We start from the raw sequence: 20,067 nt of genomic DNA, 5'->3' as shown, positions 1-20,067 counted from the left end.
AAATCAGGAGAGATTTTGCTTTTCTCTGAATTGCCAACCACTTCAGACTGACATGACTGTCTTCGTGACAAGCTTGTCTTGAGCCGCTGTTGTGATTTGGCCACGTTCTCCCTCTCCTCACACACTGATTTTACAGCTGCAACAGATAATGTAAATATCTCCCATAGTTCAGGATCTTTCTCTAGAGAATATTTCTCTTTATAAAAAGAAAAAGGGGATTTAACTAGAAAATGATCCAACATTTGGACATGTTTCATCAAATATTTATGGCCACGTGGCTTCATAGAAAGGACTTGAAAGATAGAGATTATAGAAATTCTGCTCCTGGTGCTGCTGCTGAGCTGTTTGGTCCCTGGGGATGAGGAACTTCGACCTGTATCTCCTTCTTTCTGGATAAACTGACAATAGCTAAACATACGTCTCTTGTAGGGTGCCATGAAATCTCTGCTTTTCCCTTCCCATGTGGGAGCTGTGTGTTAATTTCACTTCACTACAGGGATAGGTTTGTAAATATGTGTGTCAGACATCTAAGAGTTTTATGGTTTTATTTGCTTTCCAGGTGGGAGATTCAGCCAAGCCAGATGTGCAGGATGGGGCTGAGCACCGGGGAGTGTCACCAGAGTCATTTATAGGTGAGCATCTCCCAGGCCAGATGTGGGGAAGAACTCTTCCTCAACACTGAATTTTTGCCTTTAAATGCAACCCTAGTCTTACTTTCTTTTCATTGTTCTGGTCTTGTTTCTTACTTACCTGGTGATGACAGTTTTCTGCTTTGCTCTTTCGTTTAGTCTCTGTTCTTCAGGAACAGGCCTCAAAACTGGGTGTGCCCACAGCAACCTTGGCAGCCAAAAACGCTGTTGCCAACGTGGAGCGGATCTGCCAGGGTTCTGCCAGCCCCTCACGAGTCCCACTGCTGAACTCTGACCAGAGAGTAAGGGGAAAGCTTTATCTTTAATTTATCAACAAAACAGCACTGTTAGGTTTGACTTTAAGCCCAGTTTATCTGCTCTGATAAAGCCCCAAACACGAGCGGGCAATTATTCACTGCGGTGTTTGATTTGCTTGCAGAAGTACAAGATATATAAGAAGAGAAGTTTAGGCCTTTCCCCTGAATTCTCTCCACCATTTGACCCTTTAAAAAGCAGCAAACAGGGCAAAGCAACAAATGGTTTTTCTGATAATGTCTTATTCACAAAGGGAATTATTTCTTCTTCATTTCTGGGGTGATGCCAGAAGAGGTTGTCCTGCTTGCTTCAGACTGTGAAGGATTTGCTGGCAAACAACATGTTCTGTCGCTCCCTCTTCTGCCAGGAAATGTGGAAAATGAAGGTGAGAACTCATGGAGAAACATTGTGGTGTTACAGGCCATGAGATTTCATCCACGGGATGTGGCATCTCTGAATTCCTGAGAATGACTGGTCTTCCTGACCTTCCAAAAGCATGAGCTGGATTATAAATGGTGGGGGTTCTTGGTTATTTTGTTTATTTTAGAGCAAGTTCAGTGGCAATTTCCTTGTTTCTGCAGTGGGATTTGCTTTTTCAACTCAGCTGAGGTTTGGAGTTATTTCAATTATTGGGAACTGTCACAAAAGGATATTGACAACACCTTGGTGATCAAGTGCTGGTTTTGGGGTGCTCTCCAGGTCCAGTGCAGGAACTCCCAGCTGACTGTGGGGTGGCACAGTCCCAGAGCCCTTCATGTGCTTTGCCAGCAATATTCCAAGTGTCTTTGACATCCCGGTTCTCCGCTTTGTTTACCTGGGAAGGGCGATAAGACAAAGTGAGGTCACAGAGAAAGAAACCAGATAGCAGATAACAGCTTGTGCTGCCTCACAAACGGGATGTCTGGATTTCATTTGGGTGTGTTTTGTGGAGACAAGTGGTGCTGTGAGTGGAGTTAAGGGCTTTTTATGAGTGGGGCAGGTCTGATTCCTCGCTGCTCTCATGGGAAAGGAGGAGAAGGCTGATCTGCCCGGATAAAGGGCCGTGCTCTAGTCTCAAATATCCGCTCCTGAGCTGAAAATAGAACCTGTGTGTTTCACAGGCTGATTAAGCTCTCCTGGTCCTGGGGCAGACATGGGGATAAATGAGAGATAACTCTGTAACTGAGGGCGTTACAGTAAGAATTAGGTTGTGAAGACAAATTATGTGGGCGAGTTTGGGGTCAGGGATGAGGCAGCTGCTGGTCACCACAGGAAGCTCCTGGGGCTTTGACTTTCCCCTGTGCCCGAGGCTCCCAAATGCCCCTTCCTTCCCAAGGTGGGAAGGTTTCCTGAAGGTGTTGGTTCTGCCTGGAACGATCAGAAGCTGCTGTTGCACCTTTCCCCTGCCAGGTGCACCCTGCAGTGCTGTTTTGCTGGCTCAGGACTCTCTGGGGCGTGCTGTTCTGGGCAGGAGCTGGAAGGGATGTTACAGGGCAGCAATTTGATCCACACAGGAGCGATGCCTGGTGCACATTTTTGCCAAAGGTTGTTAATTTTTCCTTTGTGTCCATCAGCCTTTCTGCCTGGATGATTGCAGTGGCTCTTCCTGTAGTCTCCTGCAATCCCAGCTCTATTGGGATATGGACTTGAGAGTGGCAGCCTTGTTCCACAGAGAACATAATAAACAGTTAATAGACTAAAGGACAATTCTCTAATCTGGATCTGGATCTGAACTAACATGACCTGAAACTCAGTTGTGTTACCTGCTTCCTGGGATATCCCTGCTCCTTTGAATCTGCAGAATCAGCGTTATTCCAGAGGGAAAAGGTGGATATATTCATTACTTGTCCATGAAAATTTAAAATGATGATGCATCTACAACCCTAAACCACCCAAAACTTGTAGGAAATACAATCTTTCATCACCAGGTATTTCCTGTGTGGTCAATTAAAAAATTTTAACAGCTTCTGGATAGTTGGAATAAACAGAATTCAGCTTTACTTTTCATGTACCATTTGCAATAGCCAAATGTTAACTGCACAGTGCAGCCTGTGACCTAATGGTGGCATCTCCTTAGGAGCCCCCGGTGCTGGAGGCCGTGTGGCACCTGCACAGCAGTGGCATCGCTGGCCTGGCAGAGCTGCTGGAGAGGTGAGCGGGGCTCTGTGGGTTTGCAGATGTAGCTAATCTCCTAAAGCCTATTGGAATATAATCAGGGATTAGTCATGAGTGTTCTGGACTGAGGATATAGTCAGGTGCTGGCAAGGGATCAGATTAGCAGGATTAAGGAGCTGCTGTGGGTTTGGGGGGTTACTCTGGGGTAATTAGCTCAGTTTAGGTGCGGTGGCTCCTCGGTGTCCACCAGCTGGACTCGAGAAGAAATCTTGCTCTGCAGAGGCTGGGTGCTTCCATCTTCACAAAATCTTACATTTTTTGGTCTGGCAGAGTTAATCTCCAGAGAATAGTTAGTCCAAGAATTTTAGTTTTTGGTTTTTGTCCCCCAACGAGTGTCCAAGGCCAGGTTGGACGGGGCTTGGAGCAACCTGGGATAGTGAAAGGTGTCCCTGCCCATGCAGGGAGTGAGACAAGATGAACATTAAGGTCCCTTCCAACCCAACCCATTCCATTATTGCATGATACAGAGCTAACAACTCGCCCATTTGTGAAGTTCAGGTTGTCTCCTTATTGTGTCAAAAGAGTGTCCCAGTGATCTTTTAGGCTTTTGATGCTGGTTTACTTGTCTGTTCACAATGAAAGCCTTCGGTGCCCACTGTGCTTCCAATTTAAGGGAACCAAGGGCATAGATTAAGAATTTAATTTATTTTTTGAAGCATTTTTACCCAAGTGTCTTAGAAATTGGAACTGAAATTCTTCTAGCAGAGGTTTCTCAATGGAAACATTTTCATGTCAGAGATGAGGAAATACTTGGATGCACAATTTCACACACATTTTTTCCTTTGCATGCGTGTGTTGTGGGATCTTTTTATAAAGCAAATAATATAAAAAGCAACTGTTTGTAAAGCAAACGTGCTGGTCCAAGTTAAATAAATGAAGTGGTACATTTAGGGCAGAATGCACAGGTGGCTCTTGCCTGGGCCCAGAGGATGGTGGTGGAGACAGCCAAGCCTTATGGAAAGCAGGAGGCATTGAACTGAAGGTGCTTTTGTGTGTTCCAGGAGCCCAGCAGGCCCAGCAGCAGTGGAGTGGCTCTGCAGCAGCCTCTGTGGCCTCTGTGAGCAGGCTGGGGACATGCCCTGTGGGGACACACAGCTGGCACAGCGACTTCTCTCAGGCAAGGCCCTGGGCTGGGTGCAGGGCAGAACGTCAGAGGTGTAACAACACCGGCCTCACTTTGGGTTTCCTTACCTCATTTTTCTGGGGAATATATTTTTTATGTATTTGGCAAATTTAGCAAATTTTCTCCCTTTAAAAAATAATTGATTTGAATTTTTCCATCCCTTGGAGTTATGGTAACTCAGGAAATTGTAGTTGTGGGGGGCGTGGTTCAGTGGGGATACGCTGGCATTGTGACACTCTGCAAAGTCTGAGAGATTTTGGGCCAGAAATATTTCATGGTTCCATTTCCTCCCTATCAATTTCTATTATTTATTTTCTTAGTTTATTTAGGCAAAAATCCCTGCAGTCACCGACTGTGGACCAGTGCAGCTGGTCAAGTACAGCCCCTCTGAGTTCTGCTGAGGTTGTGGAGCATAGCTGCAAATTCTTTAGACTTTATAACCCTTGAAGTTCTGGATTCTTTTTCCTGGGAGTAATTTTACTCCAAGACAGTAAATGACTCCTGCTGAGTGGAGGCTTTTCAGAGACTGTTGGGACAGGTGGGAGGGGAAGGAGCAGGTGACCTGTGTGCAAGGGGGATGCTGGAATACCGATTCCTTCCTGATTTGCAGACTTTGCCATCGTGTTTCTTCAGAATGGCTTTGAGCAGGCTTCGGAGCTGGGAAGGAAGGTGGAATTCCAGAAGGTTGCCTACGTAAGGACAAAATGAACCTGGTTACAAATTGTGCTTTAATAAAGGAATTCCATTCATCTCTGGCTCTTGCTGAGTACAAATAATCCAGAGCTTGGAGCAGCAAGGAGAGGGTGGTGGTACAGGTGCTGGAGTGGGGGAAATGGTGAAACCAGGAGTGAGACTTTTTGTATGGAGAATTGCTCCAAGGTGGCACATCAAGGCATTTTTAAACTTCCTTTCACCTGGATTGCTTGGGTGTTCCATTTGAATATGAGACATGGAATGCTGGTGAGGTTGGAAAATGCTGCCCTCCTGTCTATTTTACCTGCTCTGCTGCAGAGCCTGAGGTAAAAGTGAAGCTTTAAGAGGGACAAAACTCTTTCTTTGAGTCAATTTACTTTTTCTGCACTGAACTGCAGCTCTTTAAAACTCTAAATCCCTTAATTTGTCAATTTTGAACAGATCTGCCGTGCTGTTTTACAGAGAATGCTGGCATGTAAGTATTGCTGTGATCCCAGCTTTGTGCAGCCACTGCTGTTTCCAAGACTTCTATTCCTTGCTCACTGCTGAATCCCTAAGGAGAAATCCTTTGCCTGGCTGCTCTGTCTGTGCTGTTGTGCATAATATTTATGTCACTGATTTTATTTGCCTCTGCTTTCCCTGTCGTTCTAAAGTGTCTGCAGACACTGCAGTAATTTCTTGCCTTTTATGCTACTTTTTTTTTTCTACTCCCAGCTGTAACATCATATAGATACCTGATCTGATTTCCTGTTTTTTAACAGGTTTGCTTGGAAGCAGGTGGAGCACAGAGGTTAGGCCAGGGTCAGTTTTGCTGCTTAGATTTATTTTTTTCTGCCTAGTAAATTAAACTTTGAGTTTACAGTGTTATGAGTGCTTTTGCTGACTCACCGCTTGGATTTGCAGGCTAGTGTTTTCTGAAACCCCTATTTTGGTGCTGAGCAAAGACATCTAATGTAGGTGTGCAGTCTTTAAGCACCAGTGTTTGTGAACTGCAACGTGCCTGCCTTGGCCTGAGCTGCCCTGGTGCCGCTGCTGAGGGCTCAACGCAGCAGTGCCTGGTTTACCAGCAAATCCTGGCGCAGAAGGACTAAACACACACACAGGGGGGTTATTTTTGTCCTGTGTCACAGCTGATCCTCACGGGGAGATGCTGTACCTGCTGTTGTCACGTTCCTTACACCCCTCCCGTGTCCCACACCCCTGGCTGGTGTCACCTGACTGTGCAGCTGCTGTCACTCCTGTCTCCTTAGTGACAGCGCTTCCCCGCTTTCCTTGCTGGCACGTTTCCTGCTCTGCGCTGCTGCAGAGGCTGCTGCTTTTTCTCTGCTGTAAGGTGACCCCATCCCAGGACATGCCACCTCCCCTCCATCCCTGTGGGCACTGCCAGCCCCATCCCTTGCCCCAGGTCTCGCAGGGAGCACTGTCTGTACGCAGAGATGCCTCACAGACCTTGTGAGTTCTTCTGGAAAGGGAAAACTGCAAGAGAAGTGTTTTATTGTTTAATATGTATGAATCCCGTCTCAGGTGGCCCTTTTACAGTTGAAAAGCAACCCTTCTCAACAGAGGAGCAGGGATTTTGGAGGAGGAGGAACATGCTGTTGGCAGGCAGACAGGAGTCTGCATCCTGCTCTTCATTTGCCCTTCCCGTTTGCGCAGCCTGCACTGCCACACTCGCAGTCTGCCTGCCTGCAAAAATGCATTACACGAGGTTTATATAAGATATTTTATTAGTCCATACTTTTGGGTCACCTTTGAGGGGTCTCACTTCATTAATCTTTGGAGAACATTAGGATTTTTAATGTAAAAGAATTCCCTGTTACTGAAGACCTTCACAGGAGGAGAAGGACAGGCTGGGAGTAGCATGGGAGCAGTGTGTTCACTGTAATGATCTGGCAGTGTTGAACTGCTGTGCCTGAAGATAAGCTGAGTTTATCTCCTTTGCTTTATTCTCCCCTACTTAACCTTAAAGTATTCCTCAGCAGGAGAGCAGAGTGTTACATCCTGATGCTGTGGTGGCATGTGAGGGACTCTGGTTTGCTGCCCCTGCTCAGTAAATGTTTTTTTTTATGTTTTTTTTTTCTTAACTAGATGATTTTAGTACACAAACCAAGCTCCTTTAGCAGTTGAAAGAGGAGGGTTTTCAAGGCAGGGTGGCACAAAGCAGAAGTGCTGCTGCAGCAGACTGCAAAGCAAAGGGTCTCGCAGTCTGTGGGCTCGGAGTGGTGTGGGCTGATCGTCAAGACAACGCGCTGCGCAAGCTGCCAACCTGTTTGATCTCTCCCCGTCGTTTTTGGGGCAGATCGAGCTTTTAAAGGAATTCCTCCGATGCAAACGGCACATTACAAACGCGTGGCCCTCCCCCAGCCTGCTCTTTGCTCGGACCGTGGTTTCCAGGGTGGTTAATTCAGCTTGTGCAAATCCCTGCCTCCAGACAGGCTTCACAGCGCTCACGCTCGCGGATGCACGACACCATTAGGGTTGGGTTTGGAAATGAAATACTAATTTTATATGCATTTTTCGATGGCTTCATTATTAGCATGTTCTTGAAAATGCTTTTAAATTGGTTCAAGGTCAGTGATAATAGTTTCTGAGTCTCTGTGTCACTTTGGAGAATATCTGGTAAGAGTTTAGCGCTGCTGAGTGGCTTCTGCACTTTTCCCTAGCAGGGTCATCTTTGCAAAGGGGCACAAATTGCTCATTCCTGTTAGTTCCTGCGTGGGGTTTAGTGTCACAGTTCTTTTCTCATTGGGTTTTTGTGTGTTTTGGGGTACAGGGGTGCTTGATGCTGTTGGTAAAGAGAAGCAGGAAGATGTTTCCATGGTGCAAGCTGTGAGCTTCTGGTAAGAAATGTTCCAAACAGTGTCAGGAGGAGGTTTTCATCCACTGTTGCACTTCTTACTGAAATAGGAGGAATGCTGTGGGGTGTTTTTTTACTTATCTGCACGCCCCCCACCCCTCCCAGTGCTACTTGTGCTTGGTATTCTCCTCTAATAAAATATGTGCCGACAAAAGTGCTTGTAAAAAAGATAAGGGCCAGATAGGAAAGTGGGTTCTGGCAGTGCTGGAACCAACCCTGGACCTCCCTCTTGTCGTGCCAAAAATTCCCCATCAAGTTTTCTCACTGCTTCTGAGCAGAAACACCTGGAAGGTGCAATCATCTCCAATTCCTGCTTCCAAACTTGTTTTATTTAACTGCTTTGTACATGTCACCTTCAGCCCCGTGCAGGGATACACACCTTAGACTCACATTTATAAATCTGATGGCTACATAGTGTTGAGTAACCACAAGTTGGTTTTGTTTTTAAATACACACAAAAAAGTATATATTTGTGGCAATTTGAGAAGATGGATGTAGAATAAAAATAAGTCGTTCACCCTAAGCTGCAGCTGGTTGTTCATATTTCATCAGCAGCTGGTGGATCATATATTACCAATACCTGGCTGATCATAATTAGTCAGTACCTGGTTGATGCTATTTAATCAGTACCTGGCTGACATTATTTCTGGCATTTCCTTGTCCTTTGCAGGCTGAATGTGTTCAATGTGTCACTTTATGGAAGTGTGGCTCACCCGGATTCCTTGAGGCAGTTTTTCAGACACACCCTGACCGAGGTTCTCACCTACAACCCCGTGCTGAAAGGTGGGAAGGGGCAGGGACAGGTGTCTCCAGGTGTGTCCAGAGCTCTGTCCCACACTGGGGCCCAGCCAGAGCAGCCTCCAGGCTTCTCAGCCCCTTCCCGGGGTCTGTATAAACAGGGTGCCAAATCAGGCAAAAAAAGTCATCTGAGGGTCATAGTTCGGGAGAGAATTTTGGGCAGGAAGGTTTCTAATCCTGGGTCAGTAATTGTGAAGCTTGATGTTTTTAGGAAGAAATATGTTTGAGCTATAAAATCTCTGGTAAAATCCCCATGAGCTGTGATCTGCTTGTCTGTTGTGTGGGAGAAGCTGTGTCATTGCTGGCTTCCAGATGAAAGAGGTCAATGAAGGAAAAGCTGATTCCTTGCTGATTCTCTGTGCCTGTGCCATGTCAGCCTACGCAGGTGTGATCACAAAACCAGCTCTGGGGTGGCAGTGCCATAATGGAACAGCCCAGTCCTTGTGCCACAGCCCATGTTCAAAAGGCAAATGGGAGACAGAATTCCACTGGGCAGTTTTCATGTGTCTGACTGCACAAGGGAAACTTACACATTTTGGGTGTATTTTAAAGCCTGTTGCTGAAGTTTTCTCTTTCTGGGTGCAGTGTCTGATGCCATCCAGATGCAGAAGGAGTGGAGCTTTACCAGGACTTCTCCACTGCTCACGGCTCTGTATCGCAAAGTACGTCTGCCTGGTGTCACCCAGAGAACTTTATTATCTTGGGTTTACATCCACTGAAATACCTGAAATCAGATTATTGGAAATTAGTGCAACATTATCCAGTTGCAGAATCCAAACCAGTTGCCAGAAACTCTGTGAAGAGGAAGCGTGAAGGGAAGGAACTACAGTGTTTTTTGCTAGTGCAAAGCTCTTAGTGAGAACAAAGATGCTGTTTGGAGATGTGAATTTTCACTGGTACAGAATAAGACGTGAGTTCTGAAAGAATGGGAATTTTACTATTTATTGTAGCTGATGCTGGTTCCAATCCAGCAGGATAGCTTGAAAAAGTCACAGAAAAGCCATCTACCTGTCCATCTTGTCTGCATTCCCCTGTTTCTTGTGGCTGTATGTCCTAGCTAACAGGAATTGCCATCACTCCTCCAGCTGTTGGTGGCATTCAGTGTGAAGGAGTCCATCTGCCAGCTGCAGCAAGTCCTGGAGACCCACGAGGTGAACTGGCAGCACGTCCTGTCCTGTGTGTCCACGCTGGTGGTGTGCCAGGCTGAGGCTGAGCAGCTCTTCAAGGGTAGGTGGGCACTGCCACGCTGGTGTGTGCCTGTGCTGCTGGGGTGGGGAACAGGGGAGTCATCCACGGGGGCCGTCTGGAAAGGATTCCTGTGTGGAAAGGAACAGCAGAACAGCTGCTTTTCCACTCAGACATCCCATGGCCGTGGTTCCATGTGAATGCCAGGCCTCGTGCCTGCCACTTCTCAATCTTTGTGTACAGCTCAGGGTGGTTGGTTGATAGTTACCTTCATTATTAATTGGCATAGTGATTACTTAAGCTTACTTCTAGCTCACCCTCACTAGCAGAGCTTGTTTGTGAGAATTCCTTCCTAATTATCCCAGTGCTGGACTCCCTACAGGGAATCCAAGTGTGTTTGACAGTTGAAAGTGCATGAAAAAATAAAATCAGACCCCAGAGGTTCTCCAGGCTGCAATACATATCCTGCCTGATGTTTTATCACAGATATTTGTCTTCATTTACTGTGGAAAATACAGCACTGTTGTCAGGAGCAAAGTGTGAGGTTATTGTTTTACGTTCCTAGATCTCCTGAGCCATCTCCTGCTAAAGGCCTTTGGGAATTATGACATGGAAAATATGATCACTGCATTCCTGATCGCTCGTCAGGCTGCTCTGGAGGGCCCTGCTGTCTTCATGCCTTACTCTGAGTGGTTTAAGGTGAGACTAAGTGAGGCCTGACTGTTGAGCTTTGTTTTAATTGTGTGAGGAAACCTGTGCATAAGGAATGTTCTGCTGCGTGGAGAAAGCCTTGTTCCAGACAGGATAACCAGGAATGAGAAAGGGGAAGAACAAAAAAAAAAAAAGAAAAAAAAAAAAAAAAAAAAAAAAAAAAAAAAAAAAAAAGAAAAAAAAAAGAAAAAAAAAAAAAGAAAAGTACAAGTGATTGTATTGATATTAGGAATGATTGAATATTTATTATTGCCTTTGTGTCTGCAAAGAATAAATTTATTTGGCTTTCCCCAGTTTTCCCTCCTTTCATCTTTTAAGTCCACCTTGCCTGTTCTAGTTATTTGCTAGGAATGCAGACATGTAATTCCTGTTACAATCATCATCTTGGATGGGTTTCAGTATCTTGATAAGCAGCACTGTTGTTGTTGCATAAGTTGGGGGTTATGGCAGAGGAAGCATTCCTGTTTCCTGGAGGTTTGCATGCATCTGTAATTGCTGTGTTTGACCTTGCAGATAATTGGTTGTTGCTTTTAACTGTAAACAGGTGGGTGTTTTAGGGATGCAAATCTCCACGTCAATTCAACCTGGAAATTCCTTTGTATGAGTTTGCAAATCTAAGCTCAGCTTTGGCTGATAGAGCGTCCAGGAGGTATCAAAAGGCAAACTGGTTGTGTTCTCTGTAGTCTCAGACTGGTTATTTTCCTTAGAATGCCCAGATAAACCTGTGTAGAAACCCGCAGATTTGTGGTTCCCTCATGAATCTCAATCTTTCGGTGCATCTCAAAGTTGCCTTGTTTAAGAGTTCTCATGGCAGCAAGCTTCCAGAGACTTCAGTAAGTCACCATGACACAAGGGAGCCCCTCTGCTCTGGAGCCAGGCTGGGAGAGCTGGGGGTGCTCACCTGGAGAAGGGAAGGCTCCAGGGAGAGCTCAGAGCCCCTTGCAGGGCCTAAAGGGGCTCCAGGAGAGCTGGAGAGGGACTGGGGACAAGGCATGGAGGGACAGGACACAGGGAATGGCTTCCCAGTGCCAGAGAGTGGATTTAGATGGGATATTGGGCAGGAATTCCTGGCTGTGAGGGTGGGGATGCCCTGGCACAGGGTGCCCAGAGAAGCTGTGGCTACCCCATCCTTGGAAGTGTCCAAGACCAAGTTGGATGGGGCTTGGAGCAACCTTGGGTAGTGGAAGGTGTCCCTGCCCATGGCAGGGGATTGGATCTAGATGGTCTTTCAAGTCCCTCCCACCCAAACTATTCCATGATTCTACAAACTTTCTGTGGAGACTTTTCTTCAGAAAGATTCTCCTGACAGAAATGGGATGTTTGGCATTTGTGTGCTCGGCCATGGCACTGCTTGGATGAGGATTCTCTCCACGCTGAAAGGCTGTCTCATCATTTTTCCCTGTTTCAGGCTTCCTTTGGGAATGCTGGTGGCCAGCACGGGAGCAGTAAGAAAGCTCTGGTCTTCCTCTTCGAGTTCCTGTCAGAGCTGGTGCCCTTTGAAGCTGCGCCGTACCTGAAGGTGAGAAGGTGCTGACAGAGGTGGTTTTCAGGTCCAGAACTGCCCCAAAGTGACTGTCCTTGTGCCTTTCAGTAGGTTCAGCTCATTGTAAATGTTGTTATAGTAATTGCATTACTTCTGGTTCATTATTCAAACCCTTTTCTTCCTGAAACAAGGAAGGACAAGATTCTTTTGTTGATGATGGGAGTTCCTTTCCTGAGTTTAAGCACTTCACTGATTTTGTTTGTTTGTTTGTTTGTTGTTGGGAAAAATTGTGCCAGTTGCCATGAAAATGATTGGTCCTTAACCAAGCAATAATGCCTTCTTTGGGGAATATTTGAGGTAAATGATGGCTGCAAACATTAGTCAGAATTAGTTAGTTAGAATTTTACATGGGTTTCCTGTCAAAATGGCAAATCTCACTGTGATTTTCACGTTTCAGGTGCATATCATGTACCCACCTTTTGTGCCCACGAAACACCGGTCCCTGCTCTTGGAGTATATCACTCTGGCTAAAACCCGACTGGCCGACCTCAAGGTCAGGAAAAATGGTCTCTTTTGAGAAGAATTCTTTCTGGATCTGTCAAACCCTGCTGTGTGTGACCACCTGCACCTCTCACCTCACACAGGTGGCCATAGAAGACATGGGGCTCTATGAAGACCTCTCTTCCACCGATGAGGCCGTGCAGGTACTGCTGCTCTGTCTCCCAGTTTTCTCATCAGCCATGTCCCTTTTCCTCTGGAAAAGCACTTAGGTTACCAACCTCCCTGCCATTCCAAAGCTGGCTGTGCTGCCAAGTCTCCGGCTTTAAGCCAAGGGGTTTTAGTGGCCATAAGTACGGGATCTCCCCAGTTTTGAGGAAAACTGGAGTGACATTTTATAGGAATCTTGATTCTTTTCAGTGGAGCACTTCCCCTCTGTGGTGTGGGACCAAAGCGTGGATATTCAAAGGAGATTTGGGGATGGAATCTACACTCTGCAGTTTCACACTGTGGTTAATGATGAATGCTGGGTAACAACAGTGATTTATAAGGAAGTGTTTGGCTTTATTATTCCTTCCTACATTTTGATCAGAGGAAGAGGCCTCACTTATACAGTCCATGATTACATGAAATACAGGCTGGAGGCAGGGTAGCTGAATTACTACAAGAAACCCAGTCTGTGATAAACTCACAGGAGTAAGCGAAGACTTAATTTAATTTTTCCAAGTCTGCTCTGGTTGTCAGTTAAGAAACTTGTTGCAGTTTGAGGTGTCTTACAACTCAAACAAGAGAAACCCAGGGTGTCAGCGCCTCTGCCTGCAGGCACAGGCTGGAAGTGGAGATGATGTGTCTTAATTCCACATGAACAACCAAAATAGAATCACAATAATCCAAATTCAGAACAGAAAAGGTAAGTTTATCATCACTCTCTATTTCTCACATCTTTCTCTCGTTCCTCGTGTGAGGCAGCCCCAGACCCAGGCACTCCGTGATGTTGAAAAGGCCCTTCAGATATTTGAAAACACAAGGAAGATCCCAACCTCTGTGATAGAAGCCAGGTACTGTGTGCTTTTCAGCTCCTCCTGGGCTTAGCTAGAATAATGGTAATAACAGTAATTGTAGAAGCAAAGTCTGAACCAAAATAAAGAAACAAGAAAAACTGAGGATGTGAGCAAGGAAGGTTTGGGGAAGTTCTTCCCACTTCCTGAGGAGTCATCTTAATAGAGGATATTTGTGGGGAGAGTGAAAAGGCACACTCCCCTGCGCAGAAGAAATCCAAAATTATTATAATAAAATGCAAAATTAAAGAAATTAAAAACCATTGGCTAATCTGAACCTGTGGTTATTCATGTTACCATGAACATTTTGTATTTGCAGGAGCCAAATTAACTCCTGAGGTGTGGAGGTGGCACTTTGGACCTTCGGCATTGTTAACACTTTGCTCTGTTTATTTTCCCAGCATTTTCAGACGACCATATTACACTTCCTGGTTCCTTCCAGCTTTGCTCAGGCCCCGTGTGGTCAGTATTTGGCTTTTTCTTTGCCCCTCCCATTAGCTGTGTGTTTGTACACAGATAATTTGTCTCTAACCTGCCTTTTCCTCTCTTGAAGCTCCCTAAAACCCCAGATGGACTCATGGCTTTTATAGACTCCTTGAAGAGGTATTCAGATTTCTCAGTGTTGTTTTCTGTGCTGCTGGGCTTTCATTTTGGGACACTTGATATCAGATTATCAGGGGCTTTGACACCTTGGTTACAACCAACCTCTTGGCAGGGCTTGGTGGCCCAGGTCTGTGGCTTGCAGGTTGTGCATGGAGGAGCTTATCTGTGAAGTCTTCAGGTCTGTAATTAGTCCTCTGGCCACTGTGAAATCATTATTTAGGAGTGCCTCTGGCTCCAAGCCAGGTACATTTTGATGCAAATCTTGGAGGCTACAGCTGAATATAAAATTTCCCCAGGAATATCAGCCCTCTCTGTGAAAGGCTCTTTGGGAGAGGATAAGGGAGGAGTGAAAGACGAGACTTAAATGTCTGCTAACACACAAGGAATACCAGGATGATGTCCCAGGAGGACACAGCTCCTCTCAGGAGTCGAGCTGGCCCTGTATGCATGTTTAAAAGTGTTTTTCTGCACTGCAGGCACAGCTTTATTTTACATCCAGTAGTTCCTCTGTAACCTCCCATGAAGGAAGAATGTTTGCAACACTGTCTGCAAATGAGGTGCTTGGTCCTGCCTTGTCATTCCAGTCTGGCTCTAAAATTAAAGACTGGATCATTTAGTGAAATTAAAGTTGTAAGAGAAGCAGCTGTGTTCTGGGGAGCCTCGTGGGACGTGTTTTTAGCAGCGAGTGCCTGCCCTGCAGAGAGGAGGTCACACCTTGTTCTCAGCACGTTCGTGTTTTACACGTGTGAGTGCTGCATCTCACAGCTCACACTCTTATGAGATCTTAGACACGAACTAGATATGAAATAATCATTAAAACATTAATTAATAACATATATAGTGTTGGGTTTGTGTGTGCTACACATGTGCAATACTTGCTGTGAAAGCCTTGGCTAGAAATCTCTGCCCCTCATGTCAGATGATTAAAAAATGCTTCAGATGCTCTTTATGCTTCAGAGTCCCTCTAATTACATTTCATAGAAGGGCTGTTGTTTGTACTTATTTAATAAAGCTGCAGTTTGTGGTTATGCAGGGTAATAAATCTCTTCTTTTTCACAGAGCTGATAAAATACCTTCAAACCTGTACTCCACGTACCTGCAAGCCTGTCATGCCATGAACGAAAAGGTGTTACAAGGTAAAAAATACAACATTTACTTATGGATCAATATGAAATGTTAATTTTTCCACTGATGCCCTCCTGAATTGAAAATTTTCAAAGATTTATGGCTGAATAGGTATTTAATCCATATAAATATGTGTTATGTTCTTAATGCTGTATTGAGGTGTTAAATCCTTACTCCTGTAATGGCTTTTTCTGCCAGCCCTGCTTGGGTGGGATTTCTGCAGTCCCTGGGAGCTCTGTGCTGTGCTGAGGCTGCAGATGATGCCTGAGCCTGAGCTGGCTGAATTCCACCTCCAAGACCTTTCCATGAATCAGCATTTGCAGCTCGAGCTGCTCAGCCCAGGCTGGGAATCTGCTGTGCTGGGAACCTGCTGTGCTGGGAACCTGCTGTGCTGATCCCTTGTGCAGTGACACTTGTGCTGTCTGAACCCCTGGCATCCTCTTTTAAGAGAGGATTAGGGAGATCCTGGGGGGAAGGAGGGGCTGGGAAAGGGATTGCAGCTCCTGGTTTGTAGGTGTTGGGGTGGGAGGGCTCCTACTGATTTCGGGTCCCATCGCTGCAGCTTTACTGGGGCAGGATAATGGATATTTAATGAGGGTATTTCATGAGCTCTGCTGTCTCTGTCAGCAAGTGGGTGTTTCAAACACACCTTGTAGTGGTTTACACACAATGAAAAGGTCAGGCTGGTGAGCAGAGATGGTTCCCAGAGCGTGGTGGGGATAAGTTACAGATTCGTACTCTGACTACGGAGATAAATCTGTAGCCAAGCCCTGCTCAGGGCCTTTGAAGCTTTCTGGAGATGCTGTGGCTGGAGAGGCGTGACAGAGCCGTCCCCGGGGACCGCCGATGTGCAGGGTCCCATCGCTGCAGCTTTACTGGGGCAGGATAATGGATATTTAATGAGGGTATTTCATGAGCTCTGCTGTCTCTGTCAGCAAGTGGGTGTTTCAAACACACCTTGTAGTGGTTTACACACAATGAAAAGGTCAGGCTGGTGAGCAGAGATGGTTCCCAGAGCGTGGTGGGGATAAGTTACAGATTCGTACTCTGACTACGGAGATAAATCTGTAGCCAAGCCCTGCTCAGGGCCTTTGAAGCTTTCTGGAGATGCTGTGGCTGGAGAGGCGTGACAGAGCCGTCCCCGGGCACCGCAGATGTGCAGCAGGCTGGCCTGGCTGCAGGGTTGGCCTGGCAACCGCGGGATGGGGTCCCTGCGGGCCGGGATGGGATCCGCAGCATCCCGGCAGCTCCGCAGGGCTCCCTGCACTGCCGCTGACCTCTAGTGGCACTGCCTGCGCGGCGTGCCGCCCTCCTGGGCAGCCCCAGCCATGTCCCCTTCCCCTGCTGTCCCCTGTGCTCTGATCCTCTTCCCTGCTCCCTGCCCCATCCCCGGGCTCTGCACACAGCCGGGATTTAGGGCAGGGTTGAGCACTGGGCAGCCGCAAGCCCTTCTGTCAGTGCTCACTCTTGCGCACGCAGGTGACTCAGTGGGCTCCTAACACCTTATTTTCCAGCGTGTTTACAGCCAGTATCAATTTCAACCTTTGTTGTTTGCTGTTCCTGCTCCTGGGTGATTTATCCTGGGCCTTGTACAAGAAGCTGTTCCTGTCTAACCAACTCTGGGGGGATTTGGGGCTGTGGCAGTCGCTGGTGGTATCTCTTTCTAGTGGTAGAAGGAATTTCCTTTTATTCCTTCTTGTAAACAAAAAGCCGGAGTAACATGGAACATCTGGAGAAGCTGGCGATGTATCCATGCTGTAATGTCTCTCTCTGCATTTTGAGCCTGGCGTCAGTCTTCTGAGGACAGCAAATGTTACTGTGAGGGGCAGAGCTAAAGGAAGTGGGAAGAAAACTCTGAAAACAGGATTTTTTTGCCTCCGGTCTTTAAAAACTGAATTCCTTTTTGCAACTAGGCATAAACCCATAAATTATTAATTAAATAGCACATTCCGAATGTAAAAACAAAGCTCTACGTGTGGCAGCCTGACAGTTTGGGGTTTTGTTAGGGCTTCAGGAAAAGTAAATTCTGCTTCTACAGAAAGTGCAGGCAGAAATTGCTGAATGCATTTCCTCTCTTCCTTGTCCAGATGACTCCAAAGCAGAGCCCAGCCATTCCAAAGAGCCTTTTGAGCAGCTGAAGGCTGAACTGGCTGAGCTCAGGTCGCTGGTTGTGGAGCAGGCTCAGTGGGAAGGTATGAGGGAGCTGCTTCTCACTGACTGTCCCAAAAGCTGCCTGAATGAAGTGTGGCTGGTGCTGGCCAAAGGCGTTTTTCCCCCTGCCACTGGTAACCTGAAGCTGGTAATCCTTCAGAGCTGATAATCCTTCCAGCTATGAATATGTACATTTTAATGTCTGATGTATTCCCGTGCTTAATTTGGGATTTACCTTTGTGATAATCACACCAATCTCTGCTGCCCCACTCCGGGGGCTCACCTGGTGACTCGGGCCCCCTTTGGAAAGCATCTTCCTCTCTGACATGATAAAAAGTAACGCTGTGGATGCTGATCCACTGGGTCCCAGCCAACATTTTTTTGCTTATTAAAGCTTTTCCTAACATACTTTTGACTCTGACCGATTAAAGTTTATATTTTGCTTGTTCTTGCTGCTGTGGGGGGTCGTAACTGTTCCATGCCTGCTGTCCTGACCCCTCCCCGCAGAGGTGCCCGCTCGGATTGCCGTGATTTCGGAGAGACTCCGCAGCGTGCTGGGTGACAGCAGCGAGGAGGACGGAGCTGCTCCTTTGGATTCCCCAGTCCAAGTGGCCGTTCCTGCCCCCAGGCTGGCACCCTGCCACCAGAGCGTGAGTACCATCTGGCTTGGGCTGAGGAACAGTGGGGCTGGGTAGGGAAAAATGCATCTGGATAGCAGGTGTGAAAGGCTGCTTTGTCTGCCGACAGCAGGAGATACACTTCTCCTTTTGTCTCCCTTGTCCTGCCCTGCACAGACTATTCCTGTGTTTTAACCACCTGGAAGTTGCTGGATCATGGGGGATCTGGAGATATTTTCTACCAGAGCAGTCCTGTGATGAGCAAGGCTTTCCCCAACAGCCGTATCTAGGTGTTTATTGTGTGCTGGGATCATTCCTGGGCTGTCATGGGCTTAATTTTCCATCCTTAGTGGCAGTGGACCTGTACAGCTTACAGTGAGTATCATTAACCACTGTGTCTCCTTGTTTTAGTGTCAGGAAACGCAATATATACAGAGCAGAAAACTAGGTGTAGGTGTCCAGCCTGGCAAGCAGGAATCAGCAGTGTGGGTTTTATTCCAGGTTTGTTCCTGGTGGTTTTTATTTCAGGTTGTTGATCTTCTGCTGACATCATTCTGCCAAACCCTACTAGCTGCTTCCTCTTTTAACCCTCCTGACAGGTAAGATGTGAGTCAAAGAGTAGGAGAACCAAAATTGGGTGATAACCGGAATTCCAGCTCTTGTGCAGGGCTGAGGAGGGACTTTGGGTGTTCATACCCCCATGCCAGGCTGGCAGCTGCAGGCTGCTTCCCCCGGAGTTTCTGCCCTCCAAGAACCTCACTCTGAGGTACATGAGTAAATAAAACCTGTTTCTTCTCTGTGGTTACAGATCCTTTCAGCAAAGTGGCCTTTGGCTCTGCTTTGTGCTCTGTGACAGGGATTAAACACCCCCCACAAACAGTGCCCGTTTCAGCCCAGTGGTGGTGGATGGCAGCGAAGCCAATCCCTTTTGTCCTGGGATCCCTTTTGTCCTGGAATCGATTCCCCCTGGCAAGGACTCGGGTTGGTTCTGGCCTGGCCGAGGAGGGAGAGGCAGCACTCCCCTGCACTGGAAGCACTGCTGCGAGTCAGCTCCTCCTCGACATAGCAGAGCCTGTAAACATTATGGGCAACATGTCAGTGGAAAATCACTTTGTTGGGCAACAAGGACGTGCTGAGGAGCTGGCTGGGATCCCAGCTGCCGCGGTGCTCTCCGGAGGGCAGCGTGCTTTGGCAGCCAGGGCATCCTTCCCTCTCTCGAACTGCTTTGCCCCGGAGCAGATGAATCACTGTTAAAAACCTGATTGAAAAGTCGCTGTGACAAACGAAGAGTCCCAGGAAATGGTGTCTAAGCACAGCTCCCACTGGTCTCCTCTGAGGATGGGCTTTTCTGTTATCTGGGTGGGAAAATCCCTCCCTCCCTCCCTGCCCCTGCTTTGCAGCAGGGCCTTGTCATAGCAATTCCTTTCTGCTTTGTTCTGTGATCCCATTTATTGCTCTGCCTCTGGTTACCCTGTGCTCTGACTGTGCCCCAGGCAGCTCCTCCTGTCCTTGTCACCTCAGAGGCCACTTTGGCCTGCTGAGATGACAAGAAGTATTTGAGATGCCATCCATTGTGTGAGGCAGGGCACTGGTGGGGGGCATGTCTGTAGGGGTTCTCTGCTCAAGAACCCCAAAAGTGCCCCTTCCTCTGAGCCTGTGAGTGGAATGATAATTGCGCTGTGTTTACAGACAAGCATGCATCAGCTTCAGGGTGTTCAAGCATTTTTAATTACCTATTCCTGTGTTGGGGATAAATTTAATGAGCCTGTGGTTTCACCCTCTGCAGGCAGGGCCCGTGCCTTTCCTTGGTGGTGAAGATGATGTGTGGACACAGGAATCTCCTGCCTGCACTCCTGGGCAGGCTCTGCCAGCTTATTTATCATCAGGTCAGCTTTCCAGCCAGGAATCCTACGGTGCTAAAGGCCATCCTACTTCATTTCCTGAGCTGGGGGGCATGGACCTGTCTGGGCTGCACTGTGGAGGGACTTCACCAGCCTCCAGGCTTCCAAAAAATACCCTGTTTTGGTCAAAGAGTATGAAGTTGCCCTCAGGAATGTGAGGAGAATT

At 47.1% G+C, this 20,067-nt stretch overlaps 1 protein-coding gene across 1 annotated transcript in view; it reads left to right on the top strand.

The window, feature by feature from the left end:
- Nucleotides 1-20,067, top strand: part of FANCA (Fanconi anemia complementation group A) — a gene marked incomplete at its 5' end in the record, with an annotated part of 33,390 nt that overhangs the window by 1,195 nt on the left and 12,128 nt on the right. The window contains 23 exons of the mRNA XM_017741344.1: nucleotides 560-632; nucleotides 789-931; nucleotides 1,234-1,329; nucleotides 3,001-3,074; nucleotides 4,100-4,215; nucleotides 4,832-4,914; nucleotides 5,356-5,389; nucleotides 7,688-7,754; nucleotides 8,442-8,554; nucleotides 9,155-9,231; nucleotides 9,655-9,796; nucleotides 10,320-10,453; nucleotides 11,874-11,984; nucleotides 12,406-12,501; nucleotides 12,593-12,652; nucleotides 13,416-13,504; nucleotides 13,906-13,966; nucleotides 14,058-14,107; nucleotides 15,167-15,243; nucleotides 17,320-17,424; nucleotides 17,891-18,033; nucleotides 18,529-18,599; nucleotides 19,787-19,886. Of these exons, the coding sequence (XP_017596833.1) occupies nucleotides 560-632; nucleotides 789-931; nucleotides 1,234-1,329; nucleotides 3,001-3,074; nucleotides 4,100-4,215; nucleotides 4,832-4,914; nucleotides 5,356-5,389; nucleotides 7,688-7,754; nucleotides 8,442-8,554; nucleotides 9,155-9,231; nucleotides 9,655-9,796; nucleotides 10,320-10,453; nucleotides 11,874-11,984; nucleotides 12,406-12,501; nucleotides 12,593-12,652; nucleotides 13,416-13,504; nucleotides 13,906-13,966; nucleotides 14,058-14,107; nucleotides 15,167-15,243; nucleotides 17,320-17,424; nucleotides 17,891-18,033; nucleotides 18,529-18,599; nucleotides 19,787-19,886 (2,115 nt within the window). The remainder of the gene's footprint in view (nucleotides 1-559; nucleotides 633-788; nucleotides 932-1,233; nucleotides 1,330-3,000; nucleotides 3,075-4,099; nucleotides 4,216-4,831; nucleotides 4,915-5,355; nucleotides 5,390-7,687; nucleotides 7,755-8,441; nucleotides 8,555-9,154; nucleotides 9,232-9,654; nucleotides 9,797-10,319; nucleotides 10,454-11,873; nucleotides 11,985-12,405; nucleotides 12,502-12,592; nucleotides 12,653-13,415; nucleotides 13,505-13,905; nucleotides 13,967-14,057; nucleotides 14,108-15,166; nucleotides 15,244-17,319; nucleotides 17,425-17,890; nucleotides 18,034-18,528; nucleotides 18,600-19,786; nucleotides 19,887-20,067) is intronic.

Source organism: Corvus brachyrhynchos, unplaced genomic scaffold (genome assembly GCF_000691975.1).
Source record: "Corvus brachyrhynchos isolate BGI_N302 unplaced genomic scaffold, ASM69197v1 scaffold365, whole genome shotgun sequence".
NCBI classification, from domain to species: Eukaryota; Metazoa; Chordata; class Aves; order Passeriformes; family Corvidae; genus Corvus; species Corvus brachyrhynchos.
This window is presented reverse-complemented; position numbering and strand designations above follow the sequence as displayed.